Source organism: Oryctolagus cuniculus, chromosome 1, assembly GCF_964237555.1.
Source record: "Oryctolagus cuniculus chromosome 1, mOryCun1.1, whole genome shotgun sequence".
Classification (NCBI taxonomy): Eukaryota; Metazoa; Chordata; class Mammalia; order Lagomorpha; family Leporidae; genus Oryctolagus; species Oryctolagus cuniculus.
Window position 1 is genome coordinate 148,540,130 of NC_091432.1, and position 26,401 is coordinate 148,566,530.

At 45.3% G+C, this 26,401-nt stretch overlaps 1 protein-coding gene across 15 annotated transcripts in view; it reads left to right on the forward strand.

Annotated features, from left to right (window-relative positions):
* The first annotated feature begins 1,019 nt into the window (after nucleotides 1-1,019).
* TLE1 (TLE family member 1, transcriptional corepressor) overlaps nucleotides 1,020-26,401 on the forward strand; it is a 96,495-nt gene continuing 71,113 nt past the window's right edge. For all 15 annotated transcript variants that reach the window (XM_051846743.2, XM_051846752.2, XM_051846777.2 and 12 more), the window contains exons 1-4: nucleotides 1,020-1,400; nucleotides 2,204-2,304; nucleotides 3,657-3,720; nucleotides 3,830-3,874. In XM_051846743.2, coding sequence (XP_051702703.1) covers nucleotides 1,377-1,400; nucleotides 2,204-2,304; nucleotides 3,657-3,720; nucleotides 3,830-3,874 — 234 coding nt within the window. In that variant the 5' untranslated portion in view covers nucleotides 1,020-1,376. The remainder of the gene's footprint in view (nucleotides 1,401-2,203; nucleotides 2,305-3,656; nucleotides 3,721-3,829; nucleotides 3,875-26,401) is intronic.

Below are 26,401 nucleotides of genomic sequence, written 5' to 3' on the forward strand. Positions count from 1 at the left end.
GTCCCCCGCCGGCTCCGAGCTCGCGGCCCCCGCCCGCGCGGGGCTGGGCGGGGCCGGCGCTGGTTAGCTCCGGAGTGTGAAACCGCGTGTTAATGTAACCGGTGCGAGAGGCGCGGGCGGCGGCGGCTGTAGGAGCAGCGGCGGCGGCGGCGGCGGCGGCGGGTACCCTGTGCCCACGTCCCCGAGGCAACCGATCGCGCCACCCCCCCTGCCCTCGCACGGCCGGGCGAGACCCGAGCCCTCAGCTCGGACCTCCGCTGGCCCGCGCGCGGAGACCCGAGCCCCGCCGGGATTACTCGGACTCGTCGGCGGAGTTTGCCCGCCGGGGCGGGAGGCCGAGCGGCGGAGCGCACTCCTGCTCTTCTCCCCACCGTCTCGTGGATGTCGTTCCTCGGGTCGTGAGGGAACTTTGCAGCGGGCTGGAGCGCCCTTCACGGAGAGGCAGACGAGGGGAAGGAAAGGAAGAGGGCCGAAGAAGAAGGGTCCGGAGCGGCCGTGCGGGGCGAGTACGCATGGGCTGCGGCGCCCTGATGCGCCCCGGGCTGGAGGAGCAGCGGGTGGCTCCGGGACTGCCCTCCGTGGAGTAGCTCTGTCGGGCCAGGAGGGTTTGTGCAACCGCGGAGAACACCGATTGCCGGTTGCGCGGGGCGTGCCGAGCCGCCTCACGGCGCGCCCTCCGCACTTTCCCCGCCTCGTCATCCCTTGCTGCCCGGTCCGGGCTGAGGCTTCGGACCACCGGGCTCGGAGCCTCCGCTTCGGCTCTGAGATCGCTCCCTACTGCCTCCCACGAAGAGCGCCCGACTCCGGGGCGCAGCCGGGACCGGCGGGGGTCGGCCCGGAGCGCCGCCGCTCCTTGTGTGTGTGTGTGTGTGTGTGTGAGAGGTGAGCCGGGGGCGCCGCGCCACCTGCACCTCGCCCGCCCCTGCGAGGAGACCGAGCAGGAGAAGAGCGAAGGAAAGCAGCCCGCCTGGATTTGTTTGCCCGCGACGGGCGCCGCGCACGCGGATCGCCCAAGGGGAGCGCAGCCCGAGTCGCCGCGTCTCCACCTCACCGCCCCGGGCGTCTGAGGCCCGCGGGTTGGAGCACAGTCGCTGTGCGCTCTCCCCCCGGCGCCGGCGGCGCCGCGCAGGTCCTTGGAGCAGCTGGGCCCGGGGCGTCCCGAGATGTGGCCCTGAGGGCGGGAGCCCGCACCGGCGGGAGCAGCAGCAGCCGCGGGCGCCGAGTGGCCGGTGCGTCTCGCCGAGCGCGCCTGCGTGCGTGGCCAGCGCGCTCCCCGCTTCTGCCCGGCTGAATTGTCCTCGGCGGGATTAAAGTTGGAAATTGAGCGGAGAATTGAGTTGCCCGGGAACAGAGCTGCGGCCGCCGCCAGAAGAGCAATGTTCCCGCAGAGCCGGCACCCGGTGAGGCGCGGCCGGGTGGGTGGGGGCAGGCGCGCGGGGCTTGGGAGACTCGGTCTTGTGCAGTAGGGTCGTGGGCGGCTGTCGTACACCCCCGGCACCCGGCGGCGCGAGGCCAGGGGCTCCTGGTCCCTCCCTCCGTGGGGTGGCGAGTGAGCTGAAACTCAAGTCCCCCACCCCACCCCACCCCCTTCCCCTCTGGGGCCCCTTCCTAGTTGACGTCTAGACCGGGCGGACGCGAGCGCTGGGGGAGGCTGGGGTTTCTCTCCCCAGCCACATCCTGCGCTTTTCCCCGAGGCGGGTTTGGCGGCCCCCCTTTGTTTCTCGTCTCGCCTATTTACATGTCAATGCGGCCCCCGTTCCGGTGCGTCCGGAGGTGGCCCTGGCGACTCTGGGAATGGAGGACTTAAGGGAGTTGTTTTTCTCCTCCGGTCCCCGGGGTCATTGTCGCCCCCGTGGGGGAGGGGGCGACGACGACGACGTTCTGGTCTGGTCCCCGCACGCCGCACCCCCCAGGTCGCCAGGCAGTCCTCTCTACTCGGGCGGGTTGACCCGGGAGCACTTGGCGAGATCTGCCCAGGAGGCCGAAAGAGCTTCCGAGCCTTTTTAGAAGCTGGGGGTTGGGAGTGTGTGGGGGGGTCCGTTTCCCCCCTCCCCAAAGTGAAGCTCAGACTTGAGTTTGGGTCTCCGTTTTCTGCCGTCTCTAACTTTTTTGTTTATGTCCCACCCGTTCTTGCCTCTCCTGACTTTATCCGTCTGCCCGCCCGCATCCCCGTCCCTCGGTGCCCATCGCCGATCGCCCCCAGACGCCGCACCAGGCTGCAGGCCAACCCTTCAAGTTCACTATCCCTGAGTCCCTGGACAGGATTAAGGAGGAATTCCAGTTCCTGCAGGCGCAGTATCACAGGTGCGTGTCCGGCTGAGCGGGCGGCCCCTTAGCCCCTCGGTCGCCCAGCCCGGTGGTGGCGTTGGCTGTATTGAGTGCTTGCGTCCAGGCGGTGGCGTGTGGAGTCGCAGTTCAGACCTGTCATTCACGGTACCCCCTTTCCCGGCTCTTCCCGGGCCGGCTCTGCTTCTGTCTCCTCCTCCCTCCTCCCATTGTTTCCCTCTTGCGGGCTTGCTGCTGTTCCAAGGAGTCCTTTTTGGTGTATTTAGGAGTTGCATGAGAACTGTCAATATTTGCACTTCAGGTATTTATTTTGCAACAGGCTGAGCTGAAACATTGGTTCAATCAATCCTTCAAGCCCTGGAGTGCGGGTTCAGGGAAGCAAAAGCCATGTTGAAATCGCTGTTTGCCGTACTAGAAAATTGGGTTGTCTGAGGCAAAGTCCATTAGGGAAGGAGGCTAGTTGGCTTTTAGTTATGTCCATCCTTGGTGATGAGAGGGACAAGGTGGGGAGTGTTAGGGGAGAGTTCATCCACTTCGGCTTCCTTCTGAATTGATTGATTTGAGTGGAGTTAGCCTTCATCTCGGCCTCAGTTTCTTCATGTAAAGATACCCATCTGCAAGGAATTTATAACTGAAAGCTATCTGTAAAGTCACTGATTGTTCACAGTGGGTATTTCAGAAAGGTTAGTTTCTTTCCCTGGCTCCTTGGGAGGTTAAGGCTGATTGAAGCTAAGAAATTGCTGTAGTGGCAATTTTTAGCTTCCTCTTGCTCGAGATGAGGGTAGGTGATTTGGGTGTGAATTTTCTTACTCTATCAGGCCGCTATTCTACTTATAAGTGGTGTATCTAGGGCTTGAGGCATCCTTGTGCATACCGTGTTTACTCATGAGGGAGAACTTCAGCCCATTTTATGGCAGTACCCGCTTGGCATGTTTTGGCAGGAATTTAAAAACCATCGGTTTTGAAAGGGACCAGCCATTGTAGAACTAACTTGGCAGGTATGACTTTGAAACCTGGAGACAAAGATGGTGCGGCCTAAGGCTGGGACAGAAGTGTGCAAAGGCTGGATTTTGGTGGGGTTCAGAGAAACAGACTCTGATGCCGGAAACGGGGCACAGATGACCATGAGGAGGGATCAGCTGACAAGTGTACACCAAAGAGAAGAAGCAAAAGGCTGAGGGATACTCTGTACTGCTCACCTCATTCCTTTTTCCTGTTAAGTACAGAGACAAAGCTTTTGGGTGTTTACCTAGATAGTTTATGGCTTTTCCAAATTGGTCTGTGTTTTTACTTGAAGTGCAAATATGTGAGGCAGATGTTAAAACAAGTGACATAATGTTTACATTAAGTTGCCTGTTTTGTTTTCATAGCCTTAAATTGGAATGTGAGAAACTGGCAAGTGAAAAGACAGAAATGCAGAGACACTATGTGATGGTAGGTATCAAAGATTGGAGTTCTTTTTCATGTAATATTAGCAAATATGTGTTCTTCGCATCAAAAAATGTGAGTTAATGAAATGTCTGGTTCTTTCTTCTCTTTACAGTATTATGAAATGTCATATGGATTAAACATTGAAATGCATAAACAGGTAAGCTTTAGATAAATCTTAAGCCGAAACAAGAAATCAGCTCATACCATTTTGTAATACTGGCTTAGTCCCCAGTAGTGGGTCATGGACCTGGGAGTTTGCATGACAGTTTTGGCCTTGGTTGCCTTTCTTGTGAGTTGGTGGTAGTGTCTGCAGCAAGGGTAGAGTGCTTACAGGACTAGCTGTTTTGGAAATGTGAATTAGCCATTTTTAGGCAGCAGAGAAATTGAGACTGAATTTAGTTTTCTACCTGGATAGATTTATTGTCCTCTGAAAAGATGTCAGGATCCTGTAGAACTGCTAACATTCAGAACAGTGCCTGCGCTTGTGCTCTTTGGAAGGAAGTGCGCACCTTTGGGGGAAAGGGCATGTTCAAGGGTTTCTGTGATCAGGTTCAGCAAGCTGAGTGATTGACTAGAGTACTCTGTGCTTCTGGGCTGTGTAAGCGAGACTCAGGATTAATGGCTTATTAGCAAACATGTTTTTAAAAAACTTGTCAGTTGAAGCAGGTTTGGAGGTTAAAAAAAAAAAGGCATCCTTTTGTGGCCACAGCATATGTTGGAAATTGCTTCAGTCCTAGTGGTTTTAAAAGCATGAAAAGATTAGTGACTGGAAAGCCCTAGCTATGACTATGAGTTTGCAAGTTCCCATAAAATTCACACTTATGGCTACTATAATGGTGTATAAAAAGAGTATTGAGCTGGAACAAGGCACTAAGGACCTCATAAGAGAAGAAAAGCTAAATGATTGCTCAGCCCAAAGGACCCTCGATTGAGTAGTCATTGTCTGCCAAAGAAAGCATTAATGGCAGGGTGTAAGTATTCTGGAGATATGCTGACATTCACTTTTTCATCAAGACGCTGGTACAATACGTCTTTTAGAAATCGATTGCCTCTTAAAAAATTATCATCAGATGAAGTTGCACAGTTGGACACATTTCAAAGTGCAACAATACAGTTCTTACTTGATGTATATGTGCTATTTCATCTCAAACCCTTGTTTCATTAAATTAAAGAGCATGGCTGACCGGCTGGGGCACAGTGGAGAAATTGATTAGTTCAGCCTTCAGATCTTCCTTATATTCAAAGACTTTCATTAAGCAAGTGTGTTTCAGAGTTGAATTCTGCTTTTGTAACTCTGCACTCTTTGATTTTTAATTCATCATAGATTTCATAATGTTATCATCCTGTACCTTAGATCTGTTTTCAGATTTGTGTTTGGAAAATGAGAGTTCAGTTCAGAGCCTTTCATTAGTAATATAATTCGGCCTTTAAAAATGCTGATTTTTACTCTGATGTGCAAAGTTGGTAGCTTAGGTTTGTGTTGGGCTTGTGCCTTTGTGTGTGTGTGTGTGTGTGTGTTTCAATGGCCAGTGCCTTATTGAGGCACTTGAACTTGTTGATAGTAAATGGACTAGAAGATCTATAGCTAACATGGTCATTTAAACGATTTATGCAAATAAACATGGCAGACAAGGTCTAACCTCCTGCTATTTTTTTTTTAAATGTTATCTTAAAAGGGAAAATATTTTGGTAACAAATATTCTGGAAATGTAAGACGAGACTGAGTTTTTCTTAAACCAAAAGGATTTAATAACCTCGACTTTTTTCCAGGGGAGCAACATCCCTGTGTGGTTCTGTGTGCTAGAGTGCTGGATTTATTGGGGGAGCTAAAAGAAGTGTGCAATTCTTCTGGGTTCTTAGGGGTTATGTGGTGGGGTGACCTCTCCTTGATTGTGTAGAGAGAAGAGGTGAAGAGGGCAGAAGCCGCTTGTGTGAAAATAGTTTTCTAACGAGTTTGTGCACTGTGGCACTGAGCACTTGTGGGTATACACTGTCTGTCCGTGAGCCAGTGTGCATTAATAATACACTGTGTATAATTGGCTCAGTAATTTGAAAAATGTGAAAAGCTGAGCGGCACCGTGTTCTTAGTAGTAGGGTGGTAAGCCCCCCTGAAATTTAGTTTATATTGTAAATGCTGACAGACCCTTAACTGGAGTGGTGTGCAAAGTAGTGCTGTAATTCAGTTTAAAGTGGCCTTACATTTGAAAAACATCCTTCTGAATGTCACACATTAATAATAAGTTCTGAGGAGGCATTTGGTGCAGCGAGTAATCATAATTCTTATTAAAACTGGTGACGTCTGGCCCCCAGGGTGTAGCCAGGCTCAAATTGATGCTTTTTGCCGCCTGATCACCAGCATGGCCTAAGTGCTCATTATATTGTGGAGAGGGCCTTTGGAGCTCTCATTAGATTTGACAGGAATTCTCTCTAGGGGGAAACTGGGCATTAGCGAGACTCCTGACAGGCTGAAATTATTCCTGCTTTATGGCTTATAACCAAATGCTAGCAAGGCATCATCAGGGGACACAAAAAATTGTCATTTCTGACAACATCTTTGTTACGGAAAAAAAAGCGCACTGGTGGGGAAACTTTCCGTGGAGAGAGAGCTTTAATACTGTTAAGATTTGTCTCCAGCGTGACGACCGCTCTCCCTTTCCACCTTTCAACGGGTTTGGCGGAGGAATGAGCTTTAGAGATTTCAGTGTCACGTCTCACCACCGACTACTCCATCTGGAAGTTTTAAAGTGGAAGTGCATCCAAATCAGGAACGGTATAATTGTGGTTTCCTTTCTTGGTGTGGTGCCCGCAGTCCATGTTTATGTTGTGTCAACACTTCCTGATAAGCCTTCCCCTTACTTTCTCTGCGCCCAGTTGTGGCCTGTTACTGAAAAGGCAGGCAGCAGAACAGGGATGATAACAGATACTTCAATCTTTATTGTAGCATTAAGGCTTTTTTTTCCCTGAGAGCTTATGGATCCTTGCTTGTCCATCTCTGTTCATGTAGATCATACACTCCAGATCTCTTTACAAGAGAGAGGGGAGGAATTCTCATCCAATGAAGACAATTCTAATACCATCAGAGTTAAGGTGCTTTATAAATAGTAATTTGTTGTGGGTCTTGGTTGTTTCCAGGGCTGTGTCCAGTGTGTGTAAAGCTTTGATCTTTACATTGGTTTCCACTGTATGGCTTGTTGTGATCTTGATTGGTATTTTTGGGAATAAGATGTACTGTAAATGCACACATACACTTTACGTATGCCATTCATGTATCTTCTACACACTGATGAGGCCATGCTGTAAATTGTCATAGGCAGCTTCAATTTGTACAGCAATTAACAGCTTTCAATAGTGATTTGTCTCCCATGACCTCCGCAGGCGTCCTGTGAAGCAGATTGGATGGTAGCTGTTTGGCTTGGATGTGTGTTCAGAGACTGGGACTTGCTCAAGACCAAGCAACTATTAAGGCTTGAGTTGGAGTTGCCTGACCCTAGGCTGCTTCTTCCTGTGTCTGCCTTTCTGCTGTTGGGAACACAAGGCCACTGGCAGAATCTCCATTTGGCCTGTGTGTTGTAGCCCACAACTACCTTGTTGTATGTCTCTGCAGTTCTCTTTTTGCTGATGGACCTTGTGATATACAAGATATATCAGAGCTAGGTGCATAGTTCCAAAAGTTAAGATTTTCTGTGATCTGAGATCTGTGGGTGGAGCAGGTGGTACTGCACTGAACCGTGCTGTCATCAGACTAAACTGCTTTTAAGAACGAGAGAGACAATGTGGAGACCCTAGCAATGGAGTGAGTGTGTGCCTGCCTTGTGCTGCACCCTGCAGAGTGGGGAACTGGGACTCTAGGGAGCCACAGGGGGCTGAACTTAAAAATAAATGAGTCTGAAAGGAGTGATGGTATATTTTACAGTCTTGTTTTGAGATGGAGAAGGTGAAAGAGCTTCAAATTTCTGAGCACATGTAATATTTTCAGCAATCCTCATGTCTCAGACTCTAAGTTTTGGAATGAAAATGCTTTTACAATATTGCAGTGTGCTTTAAAATTTCTCTTAGAAAAATACGTTGTTATTTATTGCTCTTCCCGCGCTCCTCCCCCAAAAAAGTATTTAATTGGAATTGTTGGGGATTCATTTGTGGATTAATTCCTCACATGGGATCCTTTTCCTGTTTGTCTTGAAGTTTTACCTTCCTGTTTTTTAACCATGCATGATTTCTTTTTTCAAGTCTCTTTCTTTTAAATTTTCATTTATTTATTTGAAAAGAAGAGAGACAGACAAAAGAGAAACAGAAAATTTCCATTTGCTGATTGATTTCCCAAATGCCTGCCATAGTTGGGGCTGGGCCAGGCTGAAGCCTAGAATCTGAACTGTATCTGGGTCTCATGTGGATGAAAGGGACCCAAGTATTTGAACCATGACCTGCTGTTTCCCAGGGTGTGTATTAACAAGAAGCTGGAGTGGAGAGTGGAGCCAGGACTTGAACACAAGGACCCTGGTTTGGGACATGGGTGGCCCAAGCAATGTCCTGACCACTGTACCAAATGCCTGCCCCAGCCATGGATGTTTTTGTCTCCAGTTCCTCACTTTGAGATTTTTTTAAACTGAGAAATGATTAGCTGGAGTGTGGGCACTTAGAGTTAAGCTCTACCAGGTATTTAATAACCTTGTAATACAAAGAGGGTAGCTGTCATCGAGATTAGAGTGGTCCCAACTTCATTTCGTTAGCCAGGCCTACCCTTTACAAGTGTAAGTATTTAGAGCCTAGATTCAGAAGTGTGAGATTAGCTTTTGTGTGTGTGTGTTTTTCTTTCTTCTTTTTTTTTTTAATCAGCAAACAGGGCCAGACATGAGCCTTACTCTCCAGTCACTTTCCCAGACCCTTCAGCAGTGGGGCCCTGGCTGCTTTCTGCCTGGGGCATGCCCTGGGGGAAGGTGAGTGTGACTACAGGCACTAAATTTAGGAAGGTGTCAGAAAATTTGGTACTTAAGATAAACAACATTTAAAAATTTTTAAAGTTACCTTCCAAAATATCCACATAGAACAAAAGACCAAAATTTTCTGTAAGCATAGGTGTGTCCAGGTTAGGATGAGGTCTAGGGAGGTGGAATTGAGGGGTGCAGGGTCAGAGCACCTCACGTTGTTGCCTTCCTTTCCAGGGTGTGTCGGGAATGGCAGGCATCCGTAAGCTCTGTCTTGGCTGGCGTAAGCTCTGTCTTGGCTGGCGTTGGTTCATTGAGGTTTCCTGGCCTCAGTTTCCCTCACTGTAAAGTGAAGGTCTTAGACTAAAGTAGCAGGGCAGGACTCACCCTCCTGCCCCTCAGCACTGAGCACCTTGTGTGTGTGAATTGAGGAGAGTCTTTTGCAAGAGGGCTTAAGATGTTCTCCCAAAAAGTGTTTATCAAGAATCACGGGATGAAAATCTGTTCCTTTAATAAATATTTACATAAATCATCCTAAAAGGTATGTTCAGGTACTGGCCAGAGAACCATTGTGAGTTTCCCCAGAGCTGAGTCTAACCTTTATGGTCTCCAGAAGTGGACTTAACCAGAAGGAAACTGGGGAGTTCCCAAGGCTTTGCCTGGCTCAGTTCCTCTCCTGCCCTCATTGATTACTATTTCTCTGAGTTCTTAAAATTGAAATTCTCACAGTTGGTATCTTCAGTATAATAATGTCTTTAAATTCTAGAGAGGTGTTTTTTTTTTCCTCAGTTGGTTTATTTGACAAGATTAGGCATTTTTAGCTTTAAAATAGCCCTCACTAATGAGGTTGGTGAGTTCTACTGTAATAAGTGTGTCATAGGATTGTTTTGTGAAGGTATTTTTGGTGGAGCTTTGTGTATGTGTGTTTGGAGGTAGGAAGTAGGTACTTGTGGTTGTGGGCAGGGGTAGCAGGGTTTCTGATTATTTTCCGAGACACAATTTGATCTGAAAAATGAAATAAAGTTACACTGAACTTTTCACATAAGTTAAGATATTTATGTATTGCCATTCACTTTTATAAAACTTCTTAGTTGTTTTGCAGTTGTTTGCAAATACGTATTTTATAGATCACACAGTCACCTCAGTGTTTCTGAAATGTTGATATGTGGTTTTATCAAATAACCTGAGTTAGCATAATTATATGTTTCATTATTTAACATTTAAATTTGTAGTTTCGTTGTGCTTGCTTTCTTTGAAGTACATTGTAGAGTGATAACTGAGCATAATTTTGTTTCTTATCTTCCCATGCAGCTCTTAGCATTGGGTACAAAAATACTTATCTTTGAAAATTTTCTTTGCAGTATTGTTTTCTACTTAGTCAGTCATTCAGTCTTTGGCCACAACTTATGTTAGCAGAAAAACTATAGGATATAGGTTATTTTGGTATATGAGACGAATTCTGAGCATTCTATCAGTTCAGTTGATTTTTTTTTTTTTTAATTTGCCAAATTGAGAAAAACTAAGTGTGCAGGTATGTACCATTGTGTGCACTGAGGATGATAGAGTTAAATATTTAACCTGATGAACATCCCTTAGATTCGTTCTGGTTGTTCTAATAGATACTCCTTATCTATTAGATGGAGGTGAAGTTAGTCTTTGAGAATGTCAGTGCATTTGAACTTGCACATCCAAATCGTGCAATTTGCTAGACCACTGACACAGTGCGTTCAGTTTTAAATGGGGCTTAGTATTTGTGTCATTACTGACCCAACTAGGTCACTGATCTGTGGTATTTTGTGTAACCTGTCAGGAAAAAGTTCGAGACAAGTGACCAGAGTTGTTGACTTAACGAATTACAAGTTGTGTACATACATTGCTATACTAAGCTACTGCATACGTTTACATCGATTGGACGTTTTGAACAGAAGGGTTAGAATGAAAGTGCTCATGTTCTCAGTGCTGTCCCCTGGCTTGTCCTGCTTGTCCCCTGGGGCATACTCACTCTACTTCCATTGCCACTAACCTACATTTCAGACCCGTCAGCCCATTTGGAACTGGGGCCCAGGAAAAGGAGCATCTTCAGGAGGGTGGGTCTTGGAGCCTCTTTTTAGTTGTGACTTCCCACTCTGCACAGTCTCTTTGCCTTCACTCACAGCTTTCTGTGTCTGACCTGAGGCCTTTCCTCTCCAGTTTTTCTTGGCCACTGCACCTTTCTCTTCCCTGCAGTTCTTTAATCCAGCCAAATGGGCAGCTGCTTTGTGCTGAAAGTATGTTTTGTGTTTTCCTGTTTTCCATATAAAGTGTCCAAGCCCCTTTGTCAAACTCTGCATGGCCTTCCTCATTCCCCTTCAAGGTCCAGTTCAAATAACATCGCCTGTTTACTTCAAGGCCTTCTGCCACTGCTCCAACCACAGCTGTCACATCACTGACTTTGCTCTGTGTTCTGTAATAATGTTTCTCCAGTGCCTCTTTTATTACTATCACTAGGTTGCAGTTAACTTGACACTTGCGTGTGAGCCTTGTATGTACTCTTCCCAATAGGTCATGTGGATTAGGCACTTGTGGTATGTTTCAAATAGTCCTATGTAGACCAGTAGTTGGTACCATCTGGGATCCTGAACATTTGAAAATCAGGTGAAAGCTACTTTGCCAAAAAGAAAAAAAAAATAGGATGTACTCATTTTAACACACAAATAATTTTGCCCAGCAATTTTGGCTGTTTTTGTACATGTCAAGATCCTTCAACAAGCTCACAGGAACCATATAAAAAACTTAGTACCAGTATGGGTGCTTATGCTAAAATTAAAAATGAAATCTGTTCAATTCTAATAACCTTATCTAACCACTTCTGCTCAGTTGTTTTTATTTGGAAAAGTGATTTACACTTGGAATATCCACTAAGGCTTCTTAATGAGGAGACTAATTAGGGTAATATATTTAGGTTTGTACTAAAAAAGAAGAGAGAGAAACTAGCACATGGCTGGTGGCCTGGGCTTCAGTGTGAATTCAGTGTGTGCACATCTTTCTGTCTGTAGAACCATTGCCTATTGCTTAAGGATTACCACGGCTGTCAGTAGAGTCATAGATAAGTTATATTACAAACATCTCTCAAGACATTCAACTTGACTTTGCTAGTGTAACTTTATTATTTGCTTACTTTTTTTTAATATTTGAAAAACAGAGAAAGAAACAAAGCTCCTGTTTGCTGGCTCATTCCCCAAATGCCCACAATGGCCAGGGCTGGGCTGGGCTGGGCTGCTCTGGGCTGAAGCCGGGAACCGAGTACTCAATCCAGGTGTCTCATGTGAGTGGCAGGAACCTGGCTACTTGAGCCATCACAGTTGTCTCCTGGAGTCTGTATTAGCAGGAAGCTGGATTCAGGAGCCAGGGCCAGGGAATCCACCCCAGGGACTGTGCTATGGGATGTGGACATCCTAACTGGCTTCTTAACCATTAGACCCACCCTTGGTTAACATTTTATGTGGTTGCCCTTACCTCCCACACATTTTATTGTGAAAAATTTCATATATACAAAAGAAGAGAGAAATACATAGTTAATACCCAGGCCATCTATATTATTACCTGAAGGCTATAAGTTAGCGTTTCAGAATATCTGCCTGTCATGTATCTTACTTAGACCCCACTGCACTCACACCCCACCCCTGCAAACCCCAGTCTTTTCTAATAAAAAGTCTGGAGAGTCTGAAAAGGCTTATTAGAGGATCAGGACTTAAATTTATCTCCCAGCTTCCTTCTAGGATATCAGTGAAAGAGGAATTTCCACATACATTTTGAGAATTCTGTCTTAATGGATTTTCATAAAATTTTCCTGCTAGACTTGCCCTTTGTGTTTTTGGCATAGGTGTATTAGGTGACCCATCTTTATATGGTGCTAAAGTGCTTTCTTTTTCAACGGTCTCCTGATAATGAGATTTACACCAACAAGGGAAAACTGGACTCCTCCTGCCAAGCCTTTCTTTCTTTCCTTCCTTTGGCGCTTTCACTGTAATGCACCTGCAAGATGTAGCTGGTGTATCTGCTTGGGTGAAATCACTTTCACGTTGATGGGTAGTAGGGAAGCTGATTTGGGGAAAGTACTCTGATTTTTGAACTTTTCTATACATGGATACTCTGCTGGTGGAGAATTTCAGTGGAGGGTGTTACGTGCCAGAACACAGACTGTCTGTGAGGCCCCCCAGTGTATGAGGGCTCAGGGCTGAGGCTTCCAGGTGGGCACAGCCTCTGTTCCTTCTCAGCACCTTCTTGATGCCTTGAGCAAACAGCCAGTCACAGCCGCTTACAGGTTCGCCGACCAGCCAGTGTATTGACACGCACAGACACAATAGAAAACTGCATTAGGAGACAAGCCATTGGGATTTGCAGTAAATATATTACAGAACACAAGTGACTTGCCGATACTGCTTGTTTAGCAGTTTGCAAGGGCAATGGCAGTATGGATTTTTGAATTAGAAGGGAAGGGCTGTTCTTTCCCTGTGCGGGAACATCTAGTTGATGGCTAGGGAGAAAATTGATTTAGAGAACAAAATGCAGCCGCCTTTATTTGTGCCATTTGAAAGGCTTCTATGGATTAGTGAGTGAAAATAAAAAAGGTCGCTTTCAGTTTAGGAAATGGGGCCTTAACATCGATCTGCATCTTGGCCCAGAGAATAAAGGATGGGCCACAGGGTGGGAGGAAGGGCATCCTGTCCTGGTGCAGCCAGCAGCCACAGGTGCCTGCTCCCATCTCACATGTGTGGTTTGCAGCTCTTTCGCTTTCAAAAGTCAGCTTTCTGGGTCTGTTAATGTAGAGTAAGCTTTTTTGGAACTTTGAGTAGTTATAGCATGTGCACCCTGTATGCCCTCCCAGCCTTCCTTTGTGTGGATATTAATGACTTCTCCTTAAAAAAGAGAGAGCAGGCAATGAGGGTTAGAGGATGGCATTCCCACCTACCCAACAGTGTAGAAGTCAGAAGTATCTGAGTTACTGTCAGAGGAACTGTATGTTGGTTTTTGGCATGGGGGCACTTGGAGAGATAATTGCTACCTAAATCTGTTAGTGGTCCCTTTAAAAATACCCTTGCTGTTGGACTTGTAGGCCATGCTCCATTTTTACTTCCATGTTGTTTTGCCAAGGCCAGCTTCCTTCCTCCGTGTGCCTGAATTAATTCACTTTCCATCCCAACCCCCCACCAATTACAAAGCCCTTTGTTTCCTTCTGAGATCATAAGCGTTTATCTTTAGGCTCAAAGGAAAATTTTTAAAACTTTTTTTTTTTAATGTAAGGCCCCTATTGGCAGTCTGTGTTGTCCAAGTAATCTAAAGGAGTTAAAATGCCTTACATAGGCCAGACAGCAAAATGTGTCCCTGTCAAGCAATGAGTTTTAAACTTTTTTTAAAAATTTATTTATTTTATTTGAAAGTCAGAGTTACACAGAGAGAGGAGAGGCAGAGGGGGAGAGAGAGAGAGAGAGAGAGAGAGAGAGAGAGAGAGAGAGAGGTCTTCCATCCGATGGTCCATTCCCCACTTGGCCACAACGGCTGGAGCTGCACCGATCCGAAGCCAGGAGCCAGGAGCTTCTCCTGGGTCTCCCACATGGGTGCAGGGGCCTAAGGGCTTGGACCATCTTCTACTGCTTTCCCAGGCCATAGCAGGGAGCTGGATTGGAAGTGGAGCAGCCGAGACTCAAACCAGCTCCCATATGGGATGCCGGCTGTTCAGGCCAGGACATTAACCCGCTGCGCCACAGCGCCTGCCCTAGCAATGAGTTTTAAGTAATTAATATAACTACCTCTGAGAATACAATTGGGTTGAGTTTTTTTTTTTTCTTAAGATTTATTTATTTATTTGAAAGTCAGAGTTACATGATGGGGAGTGTCTTCCATCTGCTGGTTCACTACCCAACTAACCATACCATCCAGAGCTCCGCCGATCCGAAGCCAGGAGCTTCTTCCTGGTCTCCTATGCAGGTGCAGGGCCGCACAGACTTGGGCCATCTCCTACTGCTTTCCCACGCCATAGCAGAGAGCTGGATCCAAAGTGGAGCAGCTGAGACTCGAACTGGCGTCTATATGGGATGCCGGTACTGCAGGCAGTGACTTTAACCGTTACGCCACAGCACCAGCCCCATAGGGTTGAGTTTTTTTATTGAAGGGGATAGATGAACAACAAAGAAGATTTGGTTCATTGTATTGAAGTAAATTTTGGCTGAATAGAGGAAAGGAGGTGTGTTTTAGATTTTTATAAGCATTTGTAAGGTGTAAAGTCAACTCTTAATTTTAAGAAGTTGTCATCATGAAAGCAAATTGGGGTGTGTATGTGAAGTTACAAGGTCCAGTTGTTGCTTGCTTAGAATGAGAAGTCTGGAACCTAAGCGTGGTACACTTACATATATGTGCTTATGTGTGTAGTTGTGTTTCTGTAGTGATTTCTGTAAAGTGCTGTATGAAAGTCTGAGTCGTGTTCTTCTATTTCTTAATTTACTCCATGGTCTTGAGGTTTTTCTTGACACGTTCACAGCTGCTGTGTAAGTGTGAATAATTGAGGAAGCAAAAAAAAAAAAACAGAAAAACTTCATATACAAAAGAACACACAACAAAGCAAGCCCCTCAACAAAGGAAAAAGCAGAGCCGCTGGGGTGGGCTTCTGAGCCCTACACTGGAAGTTTGGGCTGCTGGCTCATATGCCAAGCACGATACAGTACAACTGTTTTGTGTGTCTTTGGGAAGAGTTTGTCGTGGAGGGCTCAGCTCAGACAAGCAGTGCAGCACCTGCCCTCACACAAGCTCAGCAACTGCTGACGTGCGCGTGCTGAAAAGCTCTTCCTTAACTTCTCTTTCTAATGAGCTTGAGAAGTGGCTCTGACATCCTGAGTGTCTGTAAGGGAAGTACCAAGTTCCTGACAACTGTCGCGGCCTGCCAGTTGGCCTGGGTTGCAGAGCCTTTTCCATTTGTAAATGGGCTGGCTCTTTCACAGTGCCTGCGCCATGAGCTCCCTTGGAGCCAATGTCTTTGCACAGCTACTGAGAAGATTGGAATGGAACCACTGAAATGGATCCAACTTCTGTGCTTTTTTAGCTGACCAACGGCCAAAATCATACCACTAACTCAAGAGGGGAACTGCTGACTTTTGAATCTGATAAGAAATCTGTGTTTCCTAATTGACTGGCCTGGTTGCTGTGAAACTGAATTAAATAAAGTACAAGAGGGTGTCACATTCTGACTACACGGATTTCTCTGAGGGTACAGAGACTTTTGAACCGCTTGCTAAATCTACATTTATTCTTATCTCCTGACTAATACAATAAGTATGGCTCACTTCCCTAAAGAGCCCCAGACAAGTGCGTGTTGATACAGTAGTACAATCTTACGTGGCCATTATTTTGGTCCTTGTCACAAAAGCACATAACCCAAAAGAAGTGAGGTTTTTAACAGAATTATTTTTAAATTTTTTATCATCAGCTTCTGAAATTACTCATCAGGTTCCCTCAAAGTCCTGTAATTGTTCCAAGTTGACGCGGAATAAGTACCGATTGTTGCTTCTCAAATTAAAGCAAGATAAAAGGGGAAGGGCCTTCAGAGTAGACTTTGCACTGTGAGAATATTGGTATTGACACCATTTATAATTTGGAGTATGGTTTGGAGACCAGATTCTACTGTTTGTCGCATACTGGTTAATATGGCTGTAAAGAGGAGATGAATGTGGCTACTTTTCCAAGTCTATTACTCAGGAGGACTGTAAATTTGATTGGCTGTTACAATTCTAGCAGAATCATTCGATTTGAGAGCAATAGAAAGATAAGATATCCAATTACCCAAATGATTTGCAGGGTTAGCCAACGTTGTCATGGAGACACGAGTTGGAACAAATTAAATTTTAAGCAATAAAATAATCTTAAAGCCCGTCTGGGAACAAGAAAATTTGGCAGTGGCACTTACCTGAATTGAATCTTAGCTTGACACGATGTTGTTTGACATTGATATACTATGGAGGCCTAAACTTATATGTGGCACAACATTATCTTAAAACAGTAGCTCGGCCAAGCTGGTGAATGGGGAGTTTTGGTGCAAAGTCAAGGGATATTAGCATTTATTCCATGGTTTAAATGAGAATTAGGCTCTGGGTTCCCAAGAATATTTTGTATTTAAGGATTGAAATCGTTGTGAGCAATTAAGGAGCTATAATTGGGCACTTGGAAAAAAAAGAGGATTTCTTCAGTAGCCACATGTAGTTTTCAGAAGTGCGGTTCTTTGTGTATGTGTTAGCAGATGTAATAGGAATTGTGTGGTTGTGTTCTGGTGGGGGTAGAGGTGTAGCCTGCATGTGTTTGCATGTACAAGTACGGAGATTTAGGCACACGCCCCTGCACTGCACATGATTCCCCGTGTTAGTTAAGATCTCTCCTCTGCTGTACTGCTTGCAGACATAACAACTGCATTTCAAACTTCAGTTGGGGACCTAAAACCCAAGTAAGCCTTAGTCAGGCCTGGAAGGATATTTCCCCTTATTAATACATTGTTTAACTGGTTCCTGGCTTGTGCCACGGATTTGAAAACAGCCCAGTGGCCCAGAAGGAGGGAGGGCTTTTAAGCCACATGTCTATTAGACAGATGGAGATGAAAATTGGTCTGAGGTCAAGCCATTTGCAGCGTTCTCACAGCCTTCGATTTTCTTCTCATCCTCACCACAGATCATCTCAAATGATTCAGTAATGACCAAAAGTGCAACATTGACCTTTATTCCCTGGTGGATTACTGTGTTTCACAGTCCAAATGGCAGGAAGTCTATTCTGTTCTTTCAGAAGGAGCTCAACATTATTGAGCCAGCCCAGCCCCGTGGGAACCGCACAAGTGCAGGCCAGTGTAACAGAATACGTGGGCTCAATTTAGTTTCTGGTGCTCTGGGAAACAAGAATTGACATGTCCTGGAACCCACATAATTAATGGAGGAATATCTCAGTTGTTTTCTAAAAACACACACAGGAGCATATAAATTGATTTGTCCACTTGTGAATTATAGGGGAAGCAACTTCTGGTGGCCCCTGATTTATACATGGTTCTCATTTTCGTTATTCTCAGTTGCTTTCCTTTTTGTTTATTTAATACTTCTTCAGTCAGTGTATCTTAGACAACACTGTGCCACCATATAATATTAAAATTATAAATTGGCACCACTAGGTGTAAGGGGACATGGGGCTTTTTCCTCTGGCGTATTTTTAATCAAATGTTTATTTTTGGTCAATCCCTATAATTCTAAGTAGAGTCTTTCTCACGCAGCATACTGTTTTCTCCTTAAAGTCTGTTGATTTTGGAGGACAGTGATTTTTGCTCTCTTGCTTGCATTTTTTCTGTGGATTGTATTAGGAGGCAATAAATTGTTTTTTTGTTGTTGTTGTTTTTGGAAGGCGATAAGTTAATTTGTGTTTAAAATGTGAGTCCTATTTGCCTCCACATGCATAACTGAGTCAGTATTCAGTGAATGCACAGCATGACATCTGTCATCGGGAGCCTTTTGCTTACCAATCTTTTAAGTTCTTAAAATAAACTTTTCCAAAAGGTTAGGCTTTGAAAATTTTAGCTAGCATCTCAGCTTTCATTTTAATCATGATCTTAAATGTTTTCTTAGAAAACAGGTTCTTTTCTTGACTGCTGAACACTGTTCACAAGTCCTCTTTCTGCCTCAGTGGCTCCCACCTTCGATGTCCACCTTTCCTTCCCAAGCACTTTGGATACCGCAGTGCAGTGCACTGTTCTTAGGGCAGACTCTGCTGCCCTTTCTGCATTAGAGCTGCCTCTGTTACAAATCCCTCTGCTCTGGCCATTTTGGGGGTAGATCCTGGAGCTTTGTAAGTTTCTTGGTGTATGGTACTGAACCGGAAAGAGAATCCAGGTTCCAACTTAGAAGGCCAAGAGCCTTGTCTTCCTTCCCAAAGGAACAGGTCTGGCCAGCAGTTGAGCTGGGGGAGTGGAAATGCAGCTGAGGGACTTTCCAGCTGAGATTTCAGCCCTGTGTTTGGGGGCCAGGGGGTGACACTGTTACAGAACCTCACCAACACACATATATATTACACTTGCAGCCATTCTGCTGTCATGGCATTGATAGCTAGGTCTCCTTGCGGAGTAGGTATTTTCCCTAAGAGGTAGTCCAGGAAGAAGAGTGGCAGCTGCCATTCATATGTGTGAATGGTTCTTCTGTGGCAGGCTTTTAAAGTTAGGCAACCCATTGACATGTGGTTGCTTCATGGTGCAGGCAGTTCCTTTTCTACCATCTGGATTGGCCAAAGGTTGCAATGTGCTGGGTCAGCTTTCATGGCAAACTGCTTATCCAGTGATCTCCAGGCAAGATGTAAGGAGGTAGCAATGGGAGATCCCAAGGCTAGTGGTAAATTATGAGTGCTCTTCAGTTGCATGCCCTGAATGTTTGCCTTGTCCTGTTGGAAGGTATGGAGATAGTGTAGACTGCTGGAGGTCACTGTCAACCGGAGATTAGTTACACAGGCCTCAGTAGTGGGTAGCTTTGGCTGAGAAAAAGTGTTTTTAAAGTTTTTATGTCAGGAAGCAACGTTATGAATTTTGAGGAAAAGTCTTGTGAACTCTGTTTTCAGAGGTTACTTGATTTTTACAAATTCCCTGCTGTCTTTTTGTCTTTCCCTAGGCATGTTTTGGTTTTACAGTGGTAATGTTAGCCTTCATCTGATGATGATGCAGTCAGCTTTTCCTCCCACTAATCCTGCTATTGTATGATACCATCTTATTTTTCATGAGCTCCCTAATTGACTGAGATTTATGAAGAGGGTTAAAGGTGTGGGCTTGCTTGGCGTGTGTTTCTGGGAGAGGCTGGCTCTTGCCATTTGAGGACAATGGGTAGTGACTTCATAGAGAGGTGTTCTGTGAGTCACCCTGCCAGGTTTGTCTTGAAAACCTTCCATGGTACCAGAATGCATGTTCCTTTAAAGCCACCAAAAGCGGTCTTTTTTTTTTCCATCCTGCGACAAGTTAATACGATTTCCTGTGAACAGGCCTTTTCTGAACTCCATAACAAGGGTTTCTGAATAATGGAAATGTGCTATTTAGGCACTGAAACAGCTGCGATGCTTTTGTCAAAGATGCATCTTTACCAAAATGACAAATTAAAGCCCAAATGCTCTGCTTGGCAACAGTTGGGTCAAAACATTTAAGTCATTAATTAGAAGGAACTGAAGGGGCAAAAAATTTACACAAATACACAGCATTGCAGACTCAACTTCATCTTGGAAAATGCAACTGAATTCTTTAAAAAAAAAAAAATGAGAGCAGCCCTCAAGTGGGGCCTGGCAAGCTTGTCATTTGCAAATAAATCAAAAGACCATCATTGCCGGAAGGAGAACCAATGAATGAATAGAGTTGCTTTGTCATTCTTTGATGGGCTCCATACTCAAGCCTGCTATTAAAAATGAATGCATTCAAGAGGCTCTGCATTAAGAACATAAACAATTAAGGGCACTTGAGTTTTTCTGCTGAGAGCTGCTGTGAAGATAGGAGAGCTTTCTCCCGAGATGCAGGCCCCTGCAATCTGCCTCTCGAGGAGCCAGAGAATGGCAGCAATTAGTGTTGCTATCGCTGCCCTGGCAGCCTTCAGCATGGTTTTTTTTTTTTTTTTTTTTTTTTTTTTTTTTAACCCCTCCTTGTTTTCAGAAAAAGCTAGAGTGTGAAAGTAGAGAGTCTGGGCCCAGTTGGAAAGAGCTCTCAGATTAGAACGCTGTGGGAGTTGCCAAGTGAGGGGGAGAGGGAACATAAAAGTTATGATCTGCCAGTAATTGGTGACTTATGTTCTGATTAGTTGAGCCACTAAAGGGTTTCTGTCATCTGGTACTCTTTGTTTTGTTTTAATCATAGCTTTTAAGAAGGGGGTGAGATTACGTTGCCATGGATGGAATAATTTAAATGAATATTGTTTGAGGTTTTCACAGAAGGCAGATGTGTTCCTACACTCCCCATTTGTGTTCTTGCTTGGTCTTGTTTTATAAAAATGTGTGGATGGGCGGGTGTTCGTACAGCGATTAAGACATGGCTTGGGATGCCTGCATCCCACATTGGAAGAGGCCCCGGGTTCAAGTTCTGGCTCTGCTTCTGATTCCAGCTTCCTGATGTGCACCACTGGAGGCAAATACTTGGGTCCCTGCCACCTTTGTGGGAGACCCAGATTGAGTACTTGGCATCTGCCTGACCAAGCCTCAGCTGTTGGTAGGCATTTGAGGAATAAAATAACCAAGATCTTTATCTGTTGTCTCTTTGCCTTTCGACTAAAATGAAAACAAATAAATACAATTTTTAAAAGGATGTTATAGAGAATACATTTTTTAAAATGATTTTGTTTATTTGAGAGGCAGAGATATAGAAAGAGGGGGAAGACAGAGAGAAAGGTCTTCTGTCCACTGTTTCACTCCCCAAATGGCCACAACAGCTTGAGCTGGGCTGATCCAAAGCCAGGAGCCAGGAGCTTCCTCAGGGTCTCCCACTTGGGTGCAGTGGCCCCAGCACTTGGGCCATCCTCCACTGCTCTCCCAGGCAGAAACAGAAAGCTGTATCAGAAGAGGAACAGCTGGGACACAAACTGGCGCCTATATGGGATACCGACATCCCAGGTGGAGGCTTAGCCTAAGCCATAGCACCGGCCCTATAGAAACTTCATTTTAAAAACTGCTGGAAAAGGCAGCCCTTCAGTGTTAGCAATGTTTTGAAGAGAGGCAGGTGTGACCTCTGCACTGGCTTGTTCTGGTTCTGACTTTGGGCAAATTCTTTTAACCTTTCAGTCCATGCTCATTGGGGGCCTGGTGAAGTGAAGATTAGAAGGGATGTCAGAGGGCCTGGCAGGTACACTTGATAAACAGTAGGCACTGGTGCTTTTGTCTGTGGTTGATAGACTGCAGTGGTTCTCAAAGTGTCACCCCCCCCACCCCAGTCCACTGGCCTCAGGGTCATCTGAGAATGCAGAAGGAAATGCAGATTCTCAGGCTTAGATTGCCTCAATCAGAAACTCCAGAGCTGCTGTCCAGCCATCTGTGTTGTCACAGGCTCTTCACGTGATCCTGGTCAAGTTTGTAAACCACTGATAACTCATTAAGCATTAGACCTGAATTTCAAGATACTTCACATTCTTTTAATTTGGATTTCCTCAAAATGAGGTTAGGTTTTTTTTTTTTTTTTTTGGATGGAATTAGATTTTAAACAGAAAGCTACTCTGATGCGGATTTTAAAATAAATTTTTCATATGTGTACTGATGACACAAGGCACTATGATGGGAAGATAGCAGACACTCTGAAGGAGGTCTGTAAACAAGAGAACCTTTCCTCTCCTATGAAGGAGAAGGGACTATTAGAAGATTATCTGCAGGTTGGCTGGTGCCACGGCTCACTAGGCTAATCCTCCGCCTTGCGGTGCCGGCATACCGGGTTCTAGTCCCTGTCGGGGCACCGGATTCTGTCCCGGTTGCACCTCTTCCAGGCCAGCTCTCTGCTATGGCCCGGAAGTGCCGTGGAGGATGGCCCAAGTGCTTGGGCCCTGCACCCCATGGGAGACCAGGATAAGTACCTGGCCATCGGATCAGCGTGGTGCGCCGGCTGCAGTGCGCCGGCCGTGGCAGCCATTGGAGGGTGAACCAACGGCAAAGGAAGACCTTTCTCTCTGTCTCTCTCTCTCACTGTCCACTCTGCCTGTCAAAAAAAAAAAAAAAAAAAAAAGAAGATTATCTGCAGGGGCCCGGGCTGTGGCACAGTGGGGTTAAAGCCATGGCCTGAAGTGCCAGCATCCTATATGGCGCTGGTTCTAGCCCCTGCTGTTCTACTTCCTGTCCAGCTCTCTGCTGTGGCCTGAGAAAGCAGTAGAAGATGGCCCAAGTCCTTGGGCCCCTGCACCCATGTGGGAGACCCGAAAGAAGCATCTGGCTCCTAGCTTTGGATCTGTGCAGCTCTGGCCATTGTGGCCATCTGGGGAGTGAACCAGTGGATGGAAGACCTCTCTGTGTTTCTACCTCTCTCTGTAATTCTTTCTTTCAAATAAATAAAATAAATCTTGAAGAAAAAAAGCTTATCTGCAGTGTTTTGCATGAATCATTGTTTGATACACGGTTTTTATATATATGCAGCTCGAATTTTTTTTTAAGATTTATTTATTTATTTGAAAGGCAGAGTTACAGAGAGAGAGAGAGACAGAAGAGACAGAGAAATCAGAGAGAAATCTTCCCATCTGCTATTTCACTCCCCAAATGGCCACACTGGCCAGAGTTGGGCTGGTCTGAAGCCAGGAGGCAAGAATATCTCTGTCTCCAGGAGCTCAAGCACTTGGGCCATCTTCTGCTGCTTTCCCAGGCACATTAGCAGAGAGCTGGATTGGAACTGGAGCAGCTGGAATTTGAACTGGCACCCATATGGGATGCCAGCGTTGCAACCAGCAGCTTTACCCACTAAGCCATAGCGTCAGCCCCTCAAATTTTCTTTAGGCATATTGGATGTCATCCTCAAGAATGAGAGATGTTTTTGTGGATTTTACTCTATGAGCCGGATTTTCTGATTCCAGTGTTGATACACAGTACCATCCACATATTACGGAGAATACTGAAGTTGAGTGTGCAGCTTGTTTATTTAAGATTTGCCATTCATAATGAGTCCGTTGTAAAATTCCTATTCTACCATGCAGAGTGATTGTGCCAGGGCAGCAGGGGCACAGTGACCCTTCCTTTTCAGATGCAAGCTGCTTCTTGGTAGTGTTGTTGACTGAGGGATGATGGGTTGGCCTTGTGCTACTGCAGTTCTCTTCGGGCTGTGTGATCACTAAGCTGCATGGCTTTGCAAAGGAGTTTATCAGCTCTGGTTCTGTGCTGGAATATGCCCAAATTTCCCACATCTGCTTTGTGGAGAAAGTAGCTTCTGATCTTGCTTTAACCATCTTGGTTTCTCCATTTGTGATTGGAGGACTATAAGATGGTTGGTACCCAAATGGTTGAAGAGTTTGCTGGTGTTACTGCTTTTCAGTATAAACTGTCTCAAGATCGTAAGCATGGTAGACCTGAACACTCATCTCCCTCTCCAGTGTCATAGATTTAAACAATAGATCAAGGGCAGTGTGATCAGAAAAACAAAGTGACAACGCTACCACCCCATCATAATTACTGTTATTATTTTGTGTGTTTCTTGCAGGGCTTGGCCACATGTGTATAATTAAGTGTGTGTGTGTGTGTGTGTGTATAATTTTTAATTTATTTTTTTGAGAGGCAGAGAGGTGGAGAGCTCCCTCCTGCTGGTTTATTTCCTAACTGCCTACAACAATTAAGTCTGGGCCAGACTGAAGCCAGGAGCAGGGAACTCAATCCAAATCTTCCATGTGGATGACGGGGACCCAGCTACTTAAATCATCATTGCTGCCTGGAGGAGACAGGCATCAGACCCAGGTACTTGAATGTGGGTGTCTCAACAGCTGGGCTAATGGCCTGCCCGACAAGCATGTTTTTGTTCTTCCCCCTCTTCCTTAATCTAGTAAGTCTGCCGGCCACTTTTGCATCATTATCATACAAACAACTTTAATGGTTTCTTGGCTTGCCTGTGGGTTGGTGTAGTATATGTAACCATTTTCCTGATATTAGACAGCTGATATATCGGGAGGGCAAATGCTAAGTTTTTTAAAAAACCCCACAGATGGTTGTGACGTTCCATTTCTACCTGGCCTCTTTCCTTTTTGATTTGAAACTGGGGCTGCACTGAGCAGCTTCAAGCATGGAATGCTTTTCATTTGAACTATTTCCTTAGGATAAACTCTTAGCTGTGAGAAGCCTTACCAAAGGGTTTGAATAATTTCATGCTGTTGAAACACGTTGCCCAGTAAGACGACTATACTGATTTACTCTGTCATCAGAAATGTTTGATTCTTCCTATTCCCTGAAGACTCAGCATTGGTGGATTTTTTTTTTAACCAAACTGGCTCTAAATGACTTACCTTACAAAGTAATTTGCATTGTTTGGTTGCTGGTGAGGGTGTACGCTTTTTTTCTGTATTCAAGGATGTCATCTTAGACACAGGCTTCTAGTCAGAAGTGATTTAGAGGTTATCCGTTTATTTCCTTTTGTGTGCTTTGTTTTCATGTCTTGCCCATTTATCTGTTGCCAGACACTTCTTACCAACACTCCACTGTGTTTTTCTCTTGGCTTCCCGCTCAGTTCAAGGAAACCAAAAGATCAGTGCCAGCCCTCGGCATAAGCACCATTTTTTATGACCCATCAATTTGCAATTTAATGCTGGTGGAGTTTTTCCTCCCTATGCTGACTTTGGGCAGGGAGCCATTGGATTGCTCTGAGACCCAAGGGCAATTATTCTTGAGCAGTCCTTGCCCCGTTGTGAATTTCACACAGCACTCCTGCATCACTCTATATGTAGTGGGGTAGTTTGGGCATGGAAGAGTAGACTCTTCAGTCTTGTAATTAGACATGGTGTGAGGAGTAAGTAAAGGTGCTCAGCTGAGACTTTAGGAATCAGAATCCTAAAACTCTAAATTCAGAAGCCAGAATAAGATATACTTTCAGTTTAAGAACCCTGCAAAATATACCACATTTGATTCATTGGTGGTCTATGAAGTATTTGGCCATCGAAATATACACATGTGACTCTTATACCTACTAATATATGATTTCCTTTTGTAAGCAGCCTTACTGAACACTGTTTGATGGTGATTTATCTGGTTGCATTTTGGTCCTTGAATTAGGAGTTTAGTTCAATGCAGCATGATTTTGAAAGTACTTTGAGTGTATGCCATGTGATCAGTTTATGTGGGAGATGTGTGACCAAGACATAAGCCTCAGTGTTAGGAGTTTTGTTCTTCTAATGCTTCCCATCTTGTATAGGGGGCACTTGTGTGGGAACTGCTGTTAGGAAATTGTATGGAAGCTTTATGCAACACGTAATCTCTCTAGATACATATAGGTTTAGTTTACCAAGTGACACAGGAAACGTAATGGAAGATGTTGAAGAGTCTGTAGTGTGTTTATTGATATTATAGGACAAAGGCAGCTTTGGATTTGAGTTAGGTCTTGAAGGATTGGTAAGATCTTTTAGATTTGTGTAGCACTTTGGAATAGTAGCCCTGTAGCTTGAAATTTTCTTTTTTAAAGACTTATTGTTTGTTAGAAGGGCAGAACTACACAGAGAAGGGAAGAGAGAGATCCCCAAGTGTCCACACTGGCTGAGACTGGGCCAGGCTAAACCAGGAGCCAAGAACTCCATCTGGGGTTCCTATGTAGGTGGCAGAGGTCCAGGTACTTGGACTTTCTTCTGTTGCATTAGTGGGAAGCCTGGAATTGGAAGGGAAAGCAGGACTCAAACCCAAGGCACTCAAATGGAATGCTGGTGTCTAAAGGGGTTTTTTAACCCACTGCACCATGACATTGGCCCCTGTGTTGGGTTTCTTGACTTTGATGGAACTTTAAAATAGGTCAGTGATGCTGCTGTGTCTCAGATCAAGAGGCCTGGGACCCAATAACTGAAATCACTTAAAAGGACACATAGTACTAGTTTGCTGAGACACAAACCCACATTGTGTGAGAACTAAGTCTCAATATAGACTCGTGAGGGGAGTTGGCATCTGCTAGGTCAGAGAATGAAAGATTGTTGTAGATAGGTTTGGACTATTACTTCCTGCTGCCTGAGTGAGTGGTGGCTGCCTGTGAAGTGGGTCTTGATGCTGGGGCCTTCATCTAGCTCCTCACATTTCTGGGTGGGAGAGTTTTGTGCAGATTTGCT